Source organism: Columba livia, chromosome 3 (genome assembly GCF_036013475.1).
Source record: "Columba livia isolate bColLiv1 breed racing homer chromosome 3, bColLiv1.pat.W.v2, whole genome shotgun sequence".
NCBI classification, from domain to species: domain Eukaryota; kingdom Metazoa; phylum Chordata; class Aves; order Columbiformes; family Columbidae; genus Columba; species Columba livia.
Window position 1 is genome coordinate 54,632,532 of NC_088604.1, and position 22,026 is coordinate 54,654,557.

Here is a 22,026-nt window from a genome sequence, read left to right on the forward strand (position 1 = left end):
TTGTTGAGCCTGCTTGAAATAGTCTTATATGACTATTTTGAACCTTTCTGCAATAATTCATTCCTGAAATGGCTTTGGAAAGGAAAGTAAGGGAAACCCTAAGGACCAGGTTTAAAAGACAACAGGTTTTACTGGGAAATTTTACAGATTATTTTACTTACAGCTCTATCACTTTGTGTAGCGATTTCTTGATAATTTAGAAGACAAGAGGGATTAACAATGATCAACATTGAACAAATTAGTTCTATAAAATCAAAACTACAGGAGGTACAATCGATAAGAAAAGGAAAAAGCCATTTAATGGACTTTAAACCAGTGACCAAACATGGTAAAGGGACGTTGAGCTGCTTCTTTTGCAAAAGGCAGTAGACCACCTGTGGAAGTTAGACATTTTAATTTTTCCTCTTTGAAATAACTCTTCAGTTTGGTATGTTTTTACATTTTCTTTTAGAAATGCTGAGATTTGTTGAAAAACCAGAAGTTTTATTTCTGGCTTCTCAGTATGTAGATGAGATGAGTGTAATTGAATTCTGAACACAAAATATTAAACTGTCAGCACCCTAAAAAATCCATTGTTTGTTTGTTTCCACACCTGAATTTTTTTTTTATTTATCAGTAGTAATACCTTCCTTCTTTGGAAACAAATTGGTACTCTGAAACAGTAAAATGTTTTACTTTCCTGTTCATTTTAGAAATCTGACATTTCTGAAAGAGATGCCAAAGGGATATTTAGATGTACTTGCAAGTTGATATAAGCTCTGAGGTACATCTTATCTTCTAAAATGTCAAAATGAAGGTTGGAGGAAAATGGTTGTCATTTATCTTTAAATAGCATGAAGCCGTCTACAGCTAGAGCACTGTATGCATTCCCTTTGTAATTTGTTCTTGGAAACTCAACTCTACACTTCTCTGCATCCTTCAGAGAGGATTAGAAAAAAACACTGTCTTTATTTTGTTGTTGTTGTTGTTATGAAAAAAACGAAAATAAAATCTGTTCCCATATGAAAAATAATGATAGTCATAATAAATGTTGAGAGAAATTAGTATAAATAGTAGGTTACAAATACCTCTTTCTTCACCCCGGACAAGTGTACCAACATAAAGAAACTCTGTAAAGAAAATTCCATATCTTTACTTCCTCTCTACTATTCTCTCTCCAACAAGCACGTTTAGGAATGATTTATAAAATCATTTGCTTCATTTCATTTATTCCAAGCTAACCTGACCCTCAAGTTAGGGCCAACATTGTATTTCTTAATGGACTGATATCTACAGACTCTCAGAATGAAAGCAGTTCACTATAGACTTCACAACTTACAGTGGAAGCAGTGCCTCACATTGCAAGTCTTCCAAGTCTTCCATATGGAGCTATCCAGTCATTACAGCACTCAAATATGGAGATCACCTTATTTATGCATACGGTTTGAACATATATACCCATAAGTCATACTGAAGAGACCTGACCCCAACTCTCTTACCAGAGACAGAAGAAAAAGGCATTTCTAGCCAAGAAGAATACAAAAATTGCTATATTAAGATTAACCTAGGGGGAAAAAAAAAAAAAAAAAAAGAAAAGAAAAAAGAAAAAAGAAAAAAAAAGTATTAAAAAAGACTTTGCCAAAAAGTGGAGAGACAAATTTCCTTACTTGACAAAAGGAGAAAAATAAAATAAGTGCTCACGTCAAGTCAGTCATCTGTGTCACTGATATGTCTCATCTGTAAATAACAATTTACTATGAAACTATTACAGGTCATTCTTTCTGTGAGAGAGAAAACTGAAAGAGGTCTACTGAAGAAAATTGCTATGTGGCTTGCAAAACAGTATAACCAATTTCATGAGAGATAGGAGTTAGCTATAGTCAATAATAAACAGGAACAGATGAACCAAGGTCTACTGTCAGGGAGTTATTTTCTAATAACTGTGAGAGTACTCCATCTGTATACTTACAGAACAGTTAAAGGCAAATCCACTGTATAAGCACCTAAAATACTAGGAAAACAAGGTTTTCTAAAGCTTACTTCAAAACTTATGGGACAATTAAAATGAACCCCCAAAATGCTTTATGATATACTGTTTGTATTCAGTGTGTGTTCTCATAAGAAAAGAATTCTAGGAAGCAGTGGCAGTCATGATAGAAATGGCTCCTGTGGAGGTCTTGATTTGTTTTCTCCTCTTTCTTGGTCTGAAAGAATCCTTTGGAAAATATCCCTTCGATTTTAGGGCACAAGAGGGCGCTTGAACTGGCACCAAGGACTAGAATTCAGTTTTAAGTAAAAGTTAGGGTGTGTTTTATAATTTACTTTTTGCAGCACTGATTGCAAAAATAGTAATCTGAAGTTAAAGTTTAACCTTGATAGACTGAATTAATATTATAATTCACCTCTGATGAATGGGAATGATCTCAATGGGCAGCTGAGACACAGGGTAGGCTGTCACAGTCGGGACAGCTGATCTTTGTTGGGGGGACATATTCACAATACATCTGTCATCTAAAATGTGTTCTGAGATGTTCAAGAACTGGGAAATCATTACACTATCTTACAAAGGTTTCTTTAATATAAACCACAAATACATATTAGAAGCTACAGATACATCTTAGTAGAAAGCTTTTTTCTTTTAAGAAAGTAGTATTTCTGGAGAAAATGGGATGTTTTTGAGACTACTGAGACCCATTCTAAGTGGCAAAATCTTTGACCAAGTAGGAAGCAATGCTCTCCCTTACTCACAGTCATTTCTGAACTAGCTGCCATCAAGTAGCAATGCCTTAATCCATTTTATTAGGGATTATACCCTGGCTGAGCTTTGGAACCTGTGAAAAACGTGCCAGTTCAAGTCCAGTGAGAAAAAAAACACTACGTAGCATTCATGTACAGGTACAGAGTCTTAGCTATCTTTTCTTCTCTTCCTGTGAAGATATTTTTATGGCACCACATCTACACACTGAAAAGATAAAAAAATGAGATTTAAGATTCCTTGAAGGTTACCCAAGGAAAAAAATATCACTTCAGTAATCATATCCATTCTCTGCATCCTTCCTCCTGTCAGCCCAAATCAATCAACACCCATCACTAGAACAAGGTCGTGACCAGATTTTAGAAATTGTAAGCCATACCAGAGTTTCACCCAGAAATAAATTAAGAACAAATGAGACTCTTAGTGGATCTGCTTTGTACCCATACCTAAGCCCAGAGGACTTCTAATGTCGCTGATTTTCACACTACCACATTCTGATCAAACAAAACCAGAAGAGTTGCTCAAAGCACAATGAATAGACTACAAATTGTTTTAGGGACTCTTGCTTTTGTGAGCTGGAAATTAGGCTTACAAACCCTCCTCATCTAATTTTATCTAAGTGACTGTAGATTGACCTGCAATTTAAATCTTCTTATCACACCTCTTCAAATCTCTGCAGAGTAAATGAGATAAAATAATAAAGACCTCAACTGCCCAAACAGATAGAAGATTCAGAGTGGTCTCTAATTTATCCCAGTGATAAATGTCAAGAAGTGGTTACCCAGCTACATTATTTAGTTTCAGAAATGGAGCCATTCTGTATAATAATTCCTAGAAATATCCAGCGCTAGACAGTGAGATATCAATGTGGCATATAAAATGAAATTTGAGATTATGGCAAAATTGGATTAAAATATTTGCACAAGTAAATATGGTTCCATACCTCTTCACTATTACTCATCTGAAGAAACTATGGAATCCAAATTCAGATTTTAGGGGTCAGCTATGACTTTTTCTTGAAAAAAAATGAATGCATGAAAAGCAAGACTTTGATGTGTGCACCTAAAAAGGTTCTTTGTTTTATTTCCCAGATACAAGTGAAGTTCTAATTTCTACACCAACTCTAACTTGCAATGTCATGTATGATAACCAGGGAAATTTGCATGTGAGACCAAGAAGTACAAGGTTATTTTTCGTGTGTATTGTATTACTGTTATATGGGCAGAATTTGTTTTTTGTTTAGTCTTTTCTGGTGTTTAATAAGGGCATTACACAACTCCTGTGATTTACAAAGAGACAACTGATAAAACTATCAACTGATGAATGTAGCTCAAGACTTGTCTTTTTTCTACAAGATATACTAACTTATTTTCCCATGCAGCAGAGTAAATCCAAATCCCAAATGAATGTATTTTTCAAGTATGTATACCACAACATTATGTATTAATGGCTTTCACTTAAAACAATAATGATATAATTTTAAACCATCTTTTTTTTTTTTTTTTTCCCCACTAAACACAAAATTGCTACTGCTAGTACAGAACAGGTTGCTAATGTTGTGAATATATCTATTTTTTTTTCAGAACTAAGTTGCTGAACCATGAAAGTAAAAATGACTTTTTCCCTACCTTCTTGAAAATGAAAATTTTATCCATATAAAAGCTGTAATGTCTGACGAGGATGTTTTTGCTATAGGATTCAGGTATTAGTAAGGAAAAAAGAATTTTGATCCACGGTTTAATTGTTAAGTGACTCAGAGAAGTGACATCCTAATCTTGAAAAGGATTCATATGAAAGATTTACTTGTAGGCTAACAATGCTTTAAATGTATTCAGTGACTGACAAGGTAAAAATCTTCTTTGAATTCAAAGATACCTAAACCAGAATATGATTTATTTTTAATATCTATCTATATAGAGTATGCCTAAAATACCTCTTTATCCTACTTAAATTAAGCTTCTAAGTATATAACACAAACCAGGAAGAATGCAGTAATGGTAAGACTGAGAGACATGAGACATGTTTGTGAAATCATTTTAACTGTGTAAGATTCCAAATTTTAGAATACAAAGTACACATGTTTAGGCATAGCATAGAGTGTTGCAAAATGATCATTAATTTTAATCCATTCTCATCACATTTTCCTAATCAGTACTAGAATACCAATGGAACAAAATAGTTTAGACATGTCTGAGTTTACCTTTCTGGGCATGTCTCTGCCCTATTAATGGATCAGGTATCCATTTACTTACATTTTTGGAATGTGAATCTTTCTGAACTTCATAGCCTCTATCAGTTCCTGTGTCAGCATTAAAACATTAGAAGCCAAGACAAAATAGGTTTCCACTGTATTTGGTCATGGAAGACTAATTAACATCTAAGTAGACTGCATCAAAACGGTCCTCAAACCTCAGTGATACATCTTAGAACAGAGGAAAACCTTTCCACTGTTTTTAATGGCATAATCAGTCCAAAAATAATTCATAAGGTTAAAGTCTTGCTTCACTGCAGTGTGAAAGGGTTTATTCTGGATTTTTTTAAAAAACGCCATCTCAAGGTGGCCCCTCCATATCGTTATTGCGAACTGGAACAGAAAGTGAGTTCACCAGGGAAAAACTTTGACCTGTCTGGAATGAGAGTTTCCTTATTTCCCTCCATTGATTCTTAATCAAATAATCTTTAGCATCTGCTATAAACATGCACAAAGTCATCGCAAAACCATTCAGCTCTCATTCGCAAGCTATAACACCTCCCTATGTTCTCTGAAATAGCAGATCCATACAGTAGGAGCTCCAGTATTCCAAGCCCACAGTAATAGCAGGTGTTCCAAAGTTTCCACCCAGCTTGCATGAACATCAGACACTTGTAGGACCGCTCTATCACTCCTGGTATTTTGCCCCAATCTCAGTCTTTTGTGCTTTACTCACTGACTCTCCTGGTGGTAGAAAAGGAGAAGAAAAAAGTTGCATATCTATGCCTGAAGTTCAATCATAATGCCTGAAAGGGATTTTATGCATATTTGTCCTGATTTCATCCCACTCTCCTTCATCAAACACCCTTTGTTCCATATCAATGAAATAGAGACAGCAGCTGAAAGGACATTTTTAGCCTGGTATTGCTGTCCAAACTGCCTGTGCTATATTCACAAATCTATGAATGCTCAAACACATCAACAGAAACATTTTCTTATTTATGAAAAAGCTTCACATAGTCTCAGGTCATATTCAAAGCACGCAATTATGTTCCGGGTTTTTTATAGATCCTCAAATCTGGATTTGTTTGCCCCCAGTCTTACAATATTTACCTTCCCCTCAGCTCACACTCTGATGTAAGGCCATTCTATTTTCATTCAAAAGAAAGGAAATGATGCAGCAATTAAGTGGAGAGTGAAAGCCACACTGAAAGTCTGGCAGGAGATGGACCTGAACTTGGGTCTTCTGCTCTAACTTCTGGCTCATTGCTTCTCCATATTCTGTAGTGTTTAAGCTAGATATATCACAGACTTCCTCTGAGTGTAGTTGTTTGTATTCTTTTCCCATCTTTTCAAGCCATTTTTACACATTCAGCTTGTGTATAAAGTTTCTTGAAATCTTTAAATCTTGGATTTTAAGAGTACCAAAGCTACTGCTACTTTCTCATTTCAGGAAACTTTCAAGCAATTCTCTGAAGTTTCTTTAATATTAATACAGCAGTCTCAACTGATAACTTTGTCAAAATAATGAAAAGAGATAGAGATGTCCTCTGCAGATGTAGAAGTTGATAGTCCTTTCTAAATTTTTAAAAAAGCTTTCAAGAGCTAATTAGTTATTCTGTATACATCTTTGCAATATTTTGCTGGCTGTTATATCCTGGTCAAAGGCCTATTCATCATCTAACCTTTCTTTATTAATTTCCTTTTCTATTATATCAATAGACTTCAGCTTCAACTGTAATTAGATAAGTGCTAATAAATAAAAAATGCATACATTCTCATTTATTGAAGATGAACATTTGCATTACAGTTGATATTTCAGCCTCACAGCTTACATTGACTGTATTCTTACGGTCACATAACTGATAATCTTTCACTCACTAACACAATTCATACCCGAAAAGGTACAATACATTCAAAAAGCTATCAAAGTATTATGGTGGAAGACAAGAATAGACACAAAGTGCATCTAAAATAATTGAATGACTAATAATGAATTAGAGAAGTAGGCCGTAAGACATTCTACTACACTTGCTATAACTTTTCTTGGCTTTTAATTTAAGGTAGTGCTTTAATTAAACTTTAAGCCAAGTGTCACAGAGAAACTGTGAAAGACTCTGTAAAGGATGATATTTTTAAAGAACTCTACCTACACACTGCACAGCATTCTGTGTACTCCCCAGAATCTGTGCTTCAGGCTACTTGATTAGTGCAGAAAAGCTAAAGTATGTTTAGGGTTCTTCCATTGTTGGGATCTACAATAAAAGGTTCATACCACCTAACCAGGCAAATAAGACTTAAAGAAGACACCAGTCTTATTTACAGATGAGCCTGTTTCCAAATCTGGATCAACAGTTCATTCCTTCTCATCCTGCTGATCAGGGCAGGAGTGGTATTGTTAGCTTTTAAGGGACATTCATGAGATATCTGTTGTGTGAAAGAGCTGTAATGTTTTCCTTGCCACCAAATGGGCAAGTGCAGGTTAGATGTTCTTCCCTCCACTTCCATATGCTCAGACCTGTCGGACTACAACCTGACAGAGTCCCTTGGGTATACATTTCTCGAAGAGTGCTATTCCCTAGAAAAAACACTACACAAATGGACTTGAAAGACCACTAAACATCAGGAGATTGTTAAAGTCACTGTTCCTGTGATCAAGTGTTGCAAATGTTGATAAAATTCTGCAAGTATAAATAAGGGTAACATACTTCTCCTGGAACAATACTGTCAGGATTTGTGTCATGTGCAGTGTAGTTCTGTTCCAGCTAATACTTCACATCACCTTTAGTCAGGAGCTACTTCTCTGCAGAAAGAAGTATAGATTTAAAAGAGCTTAGATGTATATAGTGGAAATTTGGATAAGTAACTTTTATAGAGAACAAATTCAGACAATACCTTAGGAAGCACACAAGCCATGAAAATGGCATTTGTACAAGAGATTTGTGGAAAATTAACAGTCCATGTGCTGGGAATTTCACATTATTCATGTCTATGTCCAAAAAAGGGTTCGTGAAATGCTGGTTATAAAATCAGTGAAGAACAAACTAATTTATGATTTCCTTATCTTCCCACTTCATTGCCCTAGTGTCTAAGCAAGTTGGAAACACAAAGCAAAACAGACATTTCTGCAACAAAAAGTAAATCAGCAACTTACTAACAGATAAGGACTAAAAATTTATTCTCTTTCAGACAGAACATGTGCTCTTTTTTTCAGCTGATGAGAGACTGCTGTAGTTCTAATTTCATTCAAAACCATTGAAAATATTCTCTCCAATCACTGTGAGAATAAAAGGTAATATTTCTACATTTAATGTATCAGAAAAGTTTGATTCTTCTAATTAAAATAGTGAAAGGCATAAAAGAAGAGGAAAGATTGAAAGCAAACATAGATATGAAGTCTTGACTAGCTGAAAACAAGAGAATATTTTCTAAAACAAGATTCAGAGTTTTCGCAAACTTCATGTAGACAACTTTCATTAAAGACCTAAATAAGTTCATCTATTTTTTGAAGACTTAGAATTATTCAATTAGACAAAGTGAAATTCTCAACAAAAATTTAAAGATAGCAAAGATTGTGTTCACAGTACCAACAATAGTGATTTCAAAGCTATCGACTTGGTAAATTCAATGAGTCAACAAATGTAAAAGAGTTTATAGTAAATTTAAAAAGTGGAACAAAAATAGGATGGAGACAAAGAAAAATGTGGAATGATATCTTCAAGAATATGAGTGCAGAGAGTGTATTCTGTAAAAGCATGAACACGCTAGCTGAGTTTTCATTCACAATAAGTTGAACCAGTGAATTTGTGGGAAGGTTGTTTTCACTTGTTATTCCTTAGGGATAGCTGACAAAGTCATTCATTAATGGAATAAAAGAATCTTTATAAATTAAAGTTATTGTAAGATTCTAGGGTAATGACTGTTACTTGCTACAGAAAATAAGGTGATGAGTCCAATGATGTCCTTACCTCTAGGCAATACCACAGGAAAAAAAAGAAATAAAAAATAGATCCAGTGCCACTTTATAGTTCTGGCAGCCTCTGCAGGTGCAGTATTATTCCTGGTTTTCCACGCTTAGCATGATGCATTGAAGAGTGGATAGCAACCATGTTATAAAACTAACTTAGTCATCTGTATCTCTTTTGTAAAACTGCCTTTAGCACTTCTCAGTGTGAGGTGCATTAGCATATACTGGGCAAAAAAAAAGAAATAATGGCAAATATATTCTTAAAAGAAACTTCCTGCTAATTAGTTTTTAAGACAAAAGCCTGGCCCTCATTGTTTTGCCTGTATAGTTGAAATTATATTGAATTCATTAGCTCGGGCAAAACTGCACAATGACCACTCACGCTTATATCTGCATATGTACATTTAATTCACATTTAATTTTAAGTGTGTGCTCAAGCCTCGTCAATAGTTGTAGCTAACCTTGCAAATCAAAATGTATTTCCTGAAGTTGCATTCTCAAATATTTGTAGCTGTTTTCTCCATAATTTCCAAAGTTACTAAATTCTCTTCTTTCCAGAATAATAGCTGCCTAGTGAAGTTTCCCTTGTGATCTTTCTTACATGAGTTCTGCACAAATCACTAAAAGAAAACAAAAATAATCACAGGAAACCTCTAGTTCAATAGCAACTTGCAGACAAAATATAATAAAGTTGCTGGGTTGAACTAGATGATCTCCAGAGGTCACTTTCAATCCAACCATTCTGTATTACAAAATCTATGGATTTCCAGCTCGTGACAAATGCAGGGAATAGGGATGGAGATCTGTCTCTGGGCAGAGGGCTCCAGTGCACTTGTTTCTGGAAGGGGAAGGAAGAGAGAAAGTAGGCTGGGAAAGAAGAGTTTTGTCTGTTACTGATCTGGAAATTTGTCACTTCGTCTGGTTTACTAACAGCAGACTAGCACACTACATTCTCCAGAGCATTTCAACTGGCTTTTATGTAATCAATACAAAATCACAATGTCTAGAACAAGAGATTTATTTTAGGATAAATGTATCTCACATGGATTAATTCTGCTTCAGCATCTGATAACAGGACTACTTTTGCTGTGAAAAAACTGCTTGTATTTAATCCTGAGTGGACATGCCACTTACCAAAGTGGATAACTTTATCAAATATATTTACAGATTAACAAAATGAAAATGAAAAAAAAAAAATCTTTTTGAGCCCTTTTTTGTTTTGTTTTGTTTTGTTTTGCTTTTTATTTTTAGCAGGAGAAAACCTTATATCCCCAGAATTCACTCTCTACTACCAAAATAACATCTTCATTGTCTTTAGAGGTTGTTACACAATTAAGAGCAGATTACATAGTGGTTTTGCTTTAAGTGATAGAATGTAGTCAAGCCATCTGGTCATGTAGCTGTCCCAGGAAGACAGGGGTGACATTCAACCTCATCATAGATCTTGTGCTATTATTAGTGTTATAAGAATAGTCCTGTAAAAAACCAAACCAAACCAAACAAAAAGTACATTTAAAGGGATGAGTCTAACTTTAGATATCTCCCTGTGAAATGTTAACATTTTTTAATCCTATTATGGATGGTGATACGACAAAAAGTCTGGGAAGAAGAGGGTTTGAAGTTTTCCATTAAAAAAAGAAAAAACAATTGAAATTACATTAAATTGACATTATGATTGTAGTTTAAATATTGGGATTATAAAACTGTGAAAATTATATAGCTTGAACTGTATCATATAGAGGTGATATTGCCTTTATGGGATGTTAAATTCTGGATCATATATCCTCATGTACCAATTCAGTTGACTTCAGGAGGAGTTACATAGATAGACCTGAAGCCAAAATTAAGGTCTACCTGATATAGAAGGAAAAGGTCAAAGCAAAATGAGGATCTTAACATTTGAATAGATGTATTAAATTATGCCTCTAAAACCAGTAAAATAGTAACCACAAAATTATATTTATGATAATTGTGTCAATTGTGAATAACCTCTTAGTGAAGATTGAAACAAGATTTAGCCTTCCTGACATGCACAGAAAACCACAACTTAAATCTATATAATGGAATATAAGAAATAGTTCATTTACATACCAAAGGAGGCTACAAAGGCTTAGATTCATTGTACCTTTGACAATTTGACTCCAGGCAAAGGTACAGAGATACTTTTGAAGTTCCACGAACATAAGCATGTACAGGGAGTAGCAGGTCTTTACTCATTACATATTTGTAAAGGACTTTTTAAAGCTGTCTTTGAATATGGAGAGAGGATGCTTCTCCAGTGAGAAAGTTTTTCTGTGTCTGACATTTTATATTTTCCTTTCTTACGGTAAATGCCTTCACATGGCACCAAGCAGAACTTTTAGGCCAGAGACCAGTTCACACTGTGCTGTAGGACTCAAGTGAGGCTTATTCAGGTCTTAAAGCCACAGCTTTTTCATTCTGATTTCTAAAGGCAAAACTCAGCACTGACCATGATTTTGAGCAACTTAACTGATTTGTCTGAAATTGTAATATAGGTGAGTTTTAGCATAGGCAGTTTTGTTTTGTTTAGCTTCCCTCACATTAAATGACCTCTTTTGTTAGCTCAGTTCTTTTCCTTAAAATCTAGGGAGTCTGAAGAAAAACGTAGCTACTTACTATGTGCTTTACCATATTCTTCCATCTATGTTTTGCATTTAGAGAAGGGACTAGAGTTACATCTCTGGCATACTACCTGCAGTCTTGTCTATTGAATCCTTGGAAGAGGGAGAAAAGAAAAATGAAAACAATTACAGGGCAAAAAAAGTATCAGAGGCTGTGAAGAAAAAGACAGAATGTGGAACAGGGCAGCGTCATCTGATATCTCTTCTACTACCTATTGGTGTCACTTTCTCTACCATCAGTGACATATTTGGTAGCCATGTTGCTTCATAATTTCTGAAATACTTGCTTATATAAGCCAACTGTGCTGTAAACACATATTAGAAATAAAACTAGAAGCTAAAACTTACAAGTCCCTTTTGACAACACACAGCTTAAATATGTTCCCACTCAGGGATCCAAAGTCAATTATCATGTTCCAATGCACCAAAACAAGATTTATATAAAGAAACATGGCTAGGACTAAAATATGAAATAATCATAATTACAATAAAAATCTTTAAAGCTAACAAGAGAATATGACAGTGGAATCACATGGATAAGAACTATAGCTTAAGTGCACAGCTCAAAGTCTTAAGATGCAGTGAATTTACAGTTCAGATCTGCTTATCTACCTCATGTTCCCTGTTACCAGTCTGATCTGCCAACATAAAGGATATTAAATCTTCATGTCTCTGTGAAGTTCTATTTAACCATACCTTTGAATGTGTTTTAAATTAGTGTGAAAGAACTGTAGAAAAAAAAGTTGCTGTTTTACACCTGTCTATACATCTGCAACTACTGAAGACATTTCAGTATTAATCTTAAATAATTCTCCTTTTTAAGCCCCAAACAAATGACGGTGCAGTGAGGAAAGGCAGGGAATATAATTGTTGGTGCTTTTGGAATGACAAACAGAGTTTTCTTTAAATGCTTTAAAAAATACGTATTTGAAAATTTAAATATGAAATTAAGAAAACCTGTGCTAAGGATTACACTTTTACACTACCATGCACTTTTGAACTGCCATGTATAGAAATCACTTAAACAAAAAGCTATGATCTAGCCTTTACAATTGTGAAGAAAGCTAAAGAAATCACCAAGCTATTCAAAATCACTGGCTAAGCAGATGGAGTCAAATTAAGTTAGGCTTTTATTTGAGAATATAACCTGTTTGCAAATGCAAATAATATGTTCTTAATTTCAGTTTATTTTACCATTTGAACTAAATTATTATCTTATTCTATGTCAAGAATTAATTAGATTATTTTTTTTCAAAGCAGAAAATATGTTTTTTTTTTCTCTAACCTTTGAATAAACATTATATTAAAGAAAATGAGCTCTATCAGTCATATATTCTTGTAGGATGCAGTGGCCAGAAACCAAATTATTAATAGCTTTGTATTTGTTTAATTAAACACTTAGCTTCTCAAAACAGACTCTTTTTAAAGTTGACTTTCCCTATACATTCAGTACATTTACAGTACACAAATACGAAATTTTAGAATGCTGGGTTTGTACCATTTTAATTGAATTCCAATTTTCATCTTAATTAAGCTTGACAGCAATCACAAGTAAAAATTAAATTGCTACCTAGTAAAAAAAGAAATGCACCGTTTACCGTTCTTTATTATTGAAAAAAAAAAAAAGACCAAAACCAAAGCAAAAAACACACACAAACCAAAACAAAAACAAACAAAACAAACTAAACCAAAACAACACAAAAAACCCAACCCAAACCAAACCAACAACAACAACAAAAAACAAAACACAAACAAAACAAAAACAATGAAAATACCCCCACATCATGTAAAGACTGCAAATCTGGATAAGTGGTTTAATAATGAGAGATTTAGATTACCCTTCTCTCTGAGAGTAAAAGGCACAATTTTAGTGAGAAAGGTTTTAGTCAGGCATCATACTGGTAACCGGCCAATAGGCATCAGTGTCTCTTTTCCATTCTTTTGGGAAAAAGAATGATAGAAGACACATGCAAAAAAAATTCAAAATGCTGTTTTGAAACACAGGCTTCTTGTTTGATGATTTAACTCATGACTAAAACTGGTGATTTAAAAGGTTTTTCAATAATTATGATTTAAAGCAATCTGCCCTCTACTTCTTTAAATACGATTTAAGCTGGTAAAATGAGCACTGTCCACTAGTTCAATCTTCTTAAACAGAGCAGGAACCAGGGGATATCAGCACCAGTAAGAAAATGAAAGCTTCTCCATTTCTGTAAGCAGTTGACCTGCCTCAAAGAGGTCAACTCTGGTTTATCTGTCCTCAGTGTGTCCTGGACTGAAGCCAAACCTGCATCATGAAATGTGTTTTAAACTAAACCAGTAACTGCTTTCCAGAGCAGAGCAATAAAAGCAGGAGTAATCCACTTCTTACTCAGTGTTTACATTGGAGGGAAGGGATAAAAGTACTCAAAATATTAATAGACAAGATTTTTTTCAAGGATTAGGTACCTCAATGTATAGATTTGGACTTTCAGAAACCTAAGTAGTTTCACAGATTTCGTTTTTAAAATCAGTGGGAACTGATCACCACAATAACTTGAAAACACTACTAGGCTTTTGAACATATTTCTCATTATGTAAGTGACCTTAAAATATGTTTCCAAATAATTTTGAGCACAACGTTCCTTTACAAATATTCAATAAATGATGAGAACTACAGCCCATCTGTTTGCACACAAGCTAAACATGAGTTAACTGCACACACACACTTTTAGTCTGCCACGGACTAGCAACATGATGCATTAGCTTCAATCTCTGGCATATAGGTTTTAACGCTTCTTGCTGTCCACAGCTACCTGAGGGGTTAACTAAGGTAATGATATCTTGGACTATCTCTGTACCAACCGAACATGCATAGATACCATACCAACCGTGAGTAACATTGTACACAAATTCTTAAACCTAAAACTTAAGCTAACAAATTTGGCCTCACGTTTGCATACCTCAACAGGCTATGAGAAAGCATCTAGGCCACAGCCAAGATAACCAGCTCAGTTATCCAGGCCCTCAGGCACAGGAGAATCCAAGTTTTAAGGGATTTCACTGAGAATTTGTAGCTTCTATTCCCCCAAAGTCTTACTTTTTTACAGGCAGTCTGGGTTCTCTGACTTTTTATCACTTCATGTAATTAGGCTGTCAATTTTACTTGGTACTTCTGAACAAGAGCAGACTGATTCCTCCAAAAAATCATTGCCAAAATTGTTGTGTTTTCCTTAGCCCACTGCAAAAGGTATACTATCTGCTTCCTAATCAACACTGAAAATGGAAAAAGACATATTCTAATTTTGCAAATTTGCTTTTTGTAAAAAAATTCTATAGAAACCTCCTAACTCAATGGTTAAATGGCAGTCTAACTAAAGGTTAGGAAACACCTCACATACCTTTTGCCACAGGATGAATCACCTAATCTAATTTATTTATCTATGCCCCTTTTTCGGTTGGTAACACTGGCACCTCTATCAGTGACTCATGAATTACCAGGAGAAACAGCTATTCTGCTCTTGCCTGCTGTGTGACTTTGCTAAACTTTTTCCCAACTGAAGAGTGTTGTTAGCTTCTGGCCATCACACTCATGAAGTTGTTATGATTTTACCCCCTGGCTCTTGTGTGTTATTTCTCATACATTATCAGTTTCATGTATATTAATCTTCAAGCATATAGATCTTGTTAAACCTGTCTTTTGAAACGGTTTACATCTCAAAACTTTTCATAGTCATCAAATAGCCTGAAAAAGGACCGAAATCCATAAGCTAATTTTGATTTTGTCACTGACAAGCTGTGTGTGGCCTCAGGGCCAGCCTGTCTCCTTGCAGCCTGCCCAGAGACAGAGGGAATGTGTAGCTGCACAGCTCTCAGCAGCAAAATAAGGACCAAATTGTGACTCATTGTCACATCTCTATTTGACTCCTGCTTCCTTCTTGCTCCACTGGGGGAATAAGTTGTGGCAGACAAACAGCTGGCACAGAAATCTTGTCTTTCTCCTCTCCTCACCTCCCCGGATTAGATCAGTGCACAGTCTCTGGTGCATTGAGCAGGCAGAGCTGTGTGTCTGTTCTTTCTTCCCTGCATGGGAGGATAAAGTGCCAGTGGCCGGTCATCAGCCTTGCACTGTGACCTGCAATAGATTGGACTAGAAAGGACCAACTGCAGGGCTGCTGCTGGAGCTATTGTGCACATACAAATTAAGCTGTACATTGGTAGAAGACATTTCTCAGAGGTGCCAGGCTTTTTGTATTCATATTTCAACAGTGGCAGCTCTAACTACATCTGCCATTGAGTCCAGTCCAGTCCCCATTTGTAATAATAATAATCATCATAACGATTATGATGATTATTATTATTATTATTTATAATAGTAGTAGTAGCAATAATAGTAATAAATATCCTGAGACTGTTGCAAGGCAGAGTACTTAGTGTCTGTACTGAGTTTTTTTTGTATACAGTTTTAAGGACTTCTGTGTTCTAATAGTACATTTCTGTGGTTGCAATTACATGTAATATGAGGATGCTAAAGATAATCCTTTGGAATCTTCTCCTAAATATTTACCGGCAGGAGATATAGGACCTGCCAACTTTCTAAGGACATTTATAAATTGCCGTCTTCAGAGATCTCCTTTAGTCTTTCACCAGGTATCCTTCACCAGTATTTCTACAACTAACAATTTGTAGCTGTGGAAATGAAGAGACAGTGCATGTGACTTGAGGTACAAGTAGACAGGCCAGGGTCATTGCTTGGTAGCTAAATTTTTAAGCTGCTTAGTCTCATTGTCATTGTGTGATGCTGACCTGAAAGAGTACCCTGCTGGCCCTGTGCATCCGTCTCTGAATACTGACAAGTGGTATTGACAAGGGGTGTCAGGAAAACGTACCTTGGTATGCGCACCAAGAGTATCACTCTGCCGCAGCTGGACCATCTCTGTAAACCAGCAGCCACACTGGCCATGACAGTGTTAAAGCCTGCATTGCTGTTGTGCTCTTTGACGTGTCAGCATGGTACTCCAAAAGGCAAGGAACCTGACAGTCTAAATGATATGTGACTGCCAGTGTAAAATTGAGTTAAGAACACCTACCACAGGGAGCAAGTACTTTAATCCTAATAAAGTGATGAAGACCACAGCAAATCATGGGCTGGGGTATAGAATGAAATGACATAAAATCAAAAGGGAATTATGTGAAGCAAGAGGAATTTTAATTGTTTTTTATTTGTCCAAACTATATGTTGCTGAAGTTTAGATCTGAACTTTCAAACTGCCTTGTGAATGCCAGCAGTGGCCCCAGAGGAAAATAAACTGCAGTGAAACTTTAGCCCCAGGGTGAATTCTTAGTTTTCTGCCATAAGTAAAATTTGCATCTTGTGGATCCAGAGTTTAAAAATAAGCCATTCAACATAAGTCCATTCCAAATATAAGAAAAACAAAACAAAACCTAAACTAAACTAAACTAAACTAAACTAAACTAAACTAATTATATGGCTTATTTACCTGCTATGCAGAAGGTCAGGTTACTGTGTAGCTGATGCCTCTTATCACTTCTCACTAACAAAGTCTATTGTTTTGCACAGGAAAAAAGCACAGAAGAAAGACACACAATATAGCAGCTAAGGAACACCTGTAAAAAGACTATAAAAGCACCATAACAACATACTTAGGCTCTTTGTTTTATTTTTATTTTATTTTACGGTCTTTAGTTTTCTTTCTTTATTAAGCTGCTAATAAATGACTGGAAAGTCACTTCAAGAGTGATTGAAAAGTCTTCTGGTTCTGCTGCTAATCCTGAACTCAAAATCTTTCCTTTTTTCTTTTTTCTACTTGGACACTAATTTATTAAAGCACACAAAATGTAATTTCACAGATTTCCTTGATAGCAGCTACAAAATAACTAATGTTTCCACCAACGTGGTTAAGAATATCCAAATAAACTAGTGCTAGCACTTGGATTAGGACTGTTAGGCTGAGCCACCTGTTTTGGCAGTATTTGCTGCCAGAAGCAAATTATAGATCAGTCCAACTGCTGATTAAAAAATCATATGCACTTGCTCTCCTTGCTGTGGCTAACCAGACATCAGGCAAGGATTGTACAATTTGACATAGTCCTAACATCAAGTCTTTAGAAGACAATGGGCTCAGTCTCTAACAGTGTTTAAAGCAGATCCTCTTACAAATATTAACAATGAAAAGTACAACTTTCATATACTGAAATACCATGTAACCTTGACAAGCAGAACAAAAATAACATTCAGGAAACTGTTTAAAGGCATTTTTTTTGTAGTGTCATTATTAAATTTGGATAAACAGTGGAGTAATTCACACTGAAATAAAAAGTTGGAATGAAATTCAACTAAAATATTCAGTATTAAATTTAAAGAAGGTTGCATTTTAAATATGTCCCCTGTCCCACTGTTGTTGATAAAATAGTTATGCATCTACAATGTTATTTAAATATGAATGGTCGGGAAATATTAAAGTACATGAACTACTCATATTTTAAAATATGTATTTATTGGTTAATACAATCACCTTTCATTCTTGCAGGCATAGCCCTGGCATACTTCTTTCAACACAACTTTTGCTGATTCCTTTAGAAGTTTACCTGAATAAGGATTGCAGATTTGATAGCTTTTACCCTTCAGTAACTTCATGTACAGTTCACACACACTTTGTGCTCCTTGTGGAAAAATCAGGGCCACCAAACTAAGCTACTTTGACTCTGGCAAATCTCTGATTATAAGGGACTACCAAAGCTTTACCTGAGCAAAAGTTCAAGGGTGGAACCAGCTGACATTCAGATGTTCCCATTCTTGTATCACTCTAATGGAGTTGCCTAAGCAGTGCTGTTCTGCAAATGTGACTAATACTATTTTTAGAGATGTACAGAGATCAGTAACTGGTAGAAACTCAGGCTACAGGAGTGAAAAAGAAAAAAACAGGAAAGAAAAGTGGAAAACAATGAAACAAACAAAAAGATCCTACGGTGAAAGTGTTATTTGCTAAGAGCAACAAATCGTATTGGCAGCCTAGGTCAATTACACTGTCAAAGTACATATAATTTTTGGTTAATTATATTGGAAAATAATTACCATACCTTCTGCTGTAATCTCGGCCATGATGATGAAGGTAAGAGATACTCTCTTAAAAAGGTCAAGATCTACCGTGGCAGCTTAGATACTACTTCTGGATTGCTGGCTCTTGCAGGAGCTGCAGAATGAGAAGGAGGGAGGTCCTCTGCTTTTTCTAATTCTGTTCCTTCTTCTTTTGCACCTCTCTGAACTTTCTGTTTCCTCTGCAGACTCCTGTCCTACCACAGCAACTTAAGGCCTTCCAGAGGCAACCCTTAAAGCTCAGTCTGAAGTATCAGCTTCTAACAAAAATAGCCATGCCTCACAGTGAATCTTCAGCATGTTTTTTCTAATATCCTAAGAAACGTGCAGACTACAAATAAAAAAGGAAAAAGGCCCAGCCCTAAACAGGACAGGAATGCATGGAAAAGCAGCAAAAAATAAAGAACCAGGGAAGAACTGTTTAACGCTCCTGCAGCCTCACTAGCATAGTTGCAGTTCTTTGGAGGGTATGTCAGGAAACATGAAATATAGAGTTCAAAGTAACCTTATCCATCCCAGCTCAACTTTATTCTTAGCACAGTCAGTGCTTAGCACATTCTTTCTGGCCTTATTTGGTTTGGGGAGGGTCTTATGAAGCTTACCGCTGACTAAGGGGGAGGGTAAATTTAGGTGATTTTCTCTACTTCAATTCTTAGTTGCAGTTCAGAGCCAATTAAGACAACACTTTAAACCTATGAAATTGGTAACCTCTTCAGTTTGGAATTTTTTTATACTCTTCTGATACGTTGCAATTTTCATACATAGCTATGAAGTTGATCTAAGTATTATAGAATACTGTTAATAATGTAAATAGTAATAGTTTATATGGTCTAAATGCATGAAGGTAATATGCAAAAGTATTAAGCAGATTAGATATTTTCTAGATCTGATTCATGGAAAAAATTAAACAGCTCTGATTTTAAACAAGACTTTGTAAAACTGAAAACAAGTAGGCTTTTAAAACAATGTAGAAGAATAAAAGTATTAGCAATTTAAATAAGAGTAATGATTTAAAAACATGACCAACCTTTTCATTGCATTGCTTTTAATTTCACAGCTGTGGAATTATGTATGTAGGTAAGAGTTTGAAATTAGCAAAAAAGTGGCTTCAAGCCAACATGCCTCTACATAAATGTCATCGTCACATGAAATCAGAAACCACCTTAAACAGTTCTTACTAGGAAACCTATAGTCATGTCCACTACAGGGGCTGGCATTTGCACTTCTCATCTTCCACCCAGGACATGTAAGCACCTGGCTCTATGGAAAAGTATAAGGAAGTGAATCTATTTATCCAGTTCACAAAATGTAGAAGTGAAGGTTCACTGAACAGTTTACAGTCAGTCCTCTATCCCTTTTCTTCTGTAGCTCTACTGACCAAATCTTTTGCCCTGACAAGTTTTGATTACTCGATGCCAAGTAGCCAGTGTTTTTTTGATCATCCCCGTAACACTCCATCTGCTCCTTTAGCCTGTCCCTCAGAAGATCCTCCTCACTAAGGCTGGTGAAAAGAACTTAGGCAAAAGCTTATTCCTTCAGAAATACTTTTTCATTAATACAGAAATGTTCTGTGGAATCCCATTCACATAAACGATACAGATGCCCACAATAGCTTGGCGGTTAGTAAAGAGTACTAGGATGTGTGACACTAAGCCAAAGCCCTTCTCTTTCTTAATTACTTCTTTCTCTTCTGCTAGAACAGTTCCATTTTACATGAACAGCTAAATATTTTGGGTCATCTGTATTTTGACAGCTATACTACTTTCTTGAGATGTGAGAAATATTATCTCAGCTGAATACCTGAAGCACAAAGCTAATCAATATTGTCAAATCAAGATAGCATTACTATCCAAATTGAAAAATAAATAAATACTCAGTTTGTGTATATAAGAAGAAAGAAATGGGGAAAATATTCATGTCTGAATTTTGCTCTTGTTTATGTGGCAAGATCCTGTGATTGTGGACTCTACCCAGATATACATATTTGTGTAACTATGTGTGTATGGTTGTCTGTCCCTCAGCTTCCATCACCTGCCCTGTCATCTCCATGCCTTACTTGCTTTGCTTTTATTTATGCCCACTCTCAGTCATGAGCTGAATTTCTGAAACCAAAATGTAAGAACAGAGAAAGAAGGAGAATCCAACTGGAAATCAATTTTCCTCAACATCAGACCAGTGGCCAGAAAGGGAACTGCTTGGTAGTTTCTGCATCGATTGAATATGCAAAACTTTAATTCTGGGAAGCAAGCTAAAGTTGTCATACGCACAAATATCTTACAACAATTATAGCTCTAGGCAACTGTATTGGAAGTTACACAATTGCTCCCTTTAATAGGGGGCAAAGTCAAGGGAGCTGCGTGTCATATTTACTGGAGATAATCACACCCTTTGCAAAAATACAGAGAACTAAGGTAAGCCAAGTTCTGCTTTTGTGTATGTGCATGTACACTAATTTTGAAAAACAAACATTGCCATCTGAAAATTATACAGAATATCTTCTTCTTTAGGAGTCTAAACAAGGGAAATTGTCAACATTTTGTTCAGGGTTTTTTTGGTTTGGTTAGAAATTTTGTTAAAATCTGACGTTTAGTGCTTGGCTGAAGTTAGGAGTTTCTTCTACACTAGTCTGTGAAATTCACATTATGCAGAAGGCCAGCATAAAATCTGTACAGCTGTTTGTCTGACAAAGTAAACATTAATTCCCTCATCTAGCTCATATATTGAATCTGACCCAGAATGCATTTTGGTAGGAGCCTTTTCCATCTAACCTGGTAGGAAATCTCCTTTTGTCAAATGTCCCTTCTCTCTCTCTGTTCATATTTCAAACAGTAACAAAACCAAATAAAAAAAAAAAATTAAAACTACTTTGGTTCTTGCTAGTGATATCCAAACATGGACACACACACAAATTATCCTCATTTTCTTCCTATCAGATCTCAGGCCCAAAGTGAAAATGATCACGGCTTAAGTTAACAACAGGTACTTCCTTCCCACCCACAGCAGCTACGTGGTAAATGAACTGTCCTGGGATCAGATCTCATAGGCAGTGGTGATGGAGGGAGTTCTAGCAGCAGGTTAAGTGTCCCTCCTCACAGCAGATTCCTGAGATACACAGGCCTGTGTTGAAGAAAATAAATATGCTCTATAGTTGCCTGGATAGGGAAAAAGTAACAAACTTGTAAGGAGGAGGGGAGAAAGAAGTACTACATGCTGGTACAGATGTCTGCATTTAACCATGTGCCTTGATTTCAGATGATGAGTATTTCAGTGAGAATCCTAACTGATAAATCAAAGAAAAGCAATTATTTTAACCTTTTTTTTTTTTTTTTTTAGGAAAATGTCAGAAGTTTACTATTTCATAGACTCTAATACAAACTTCCACTTTTAGATGAAAAG

At 35.5% G+C, this 22,026-nt stretch overlaps 1 protein-coding gene across 50 annotated transcripts in view; it reads right to left on the reverse strand.

Moving 5' to 3' along the window:
* The window catches only part of TRDN (triadin), a 233,660-nt gene that overhangs the window by 208,492 nt on the left and 3,142 nt on the right, over positions 1-22,026 (reverse strand). For 34 of the 50 annotated variants that reach the window (XR_010471337.1, XR_010471336.1, XR_010471335.1 and 31 more), the window contains exon 1: positions 11,530-11,569. The exons of 1 other annotated variant lie outside the window; for it this stretch is intronic. Coding sequence is in view for 46 of the 49 variants with exons in the window: in XM_065056790.1 (XP_064912862.1) it covers positions 11,530-11,554 (25 nt within the window). In the remaining 3 variants the exon portion in view is untranslated. Of the gene's footprint in view, positions 1-11,529; positions 11,602-18,614; positions 19,110-22,026 lie in introns of those variants that run through there. 15 more of the 50 variants (XM_065056806.1, XM_065056818.1, XM_065056803.1 and 12 more) reach the window with 9 other exon arrangements.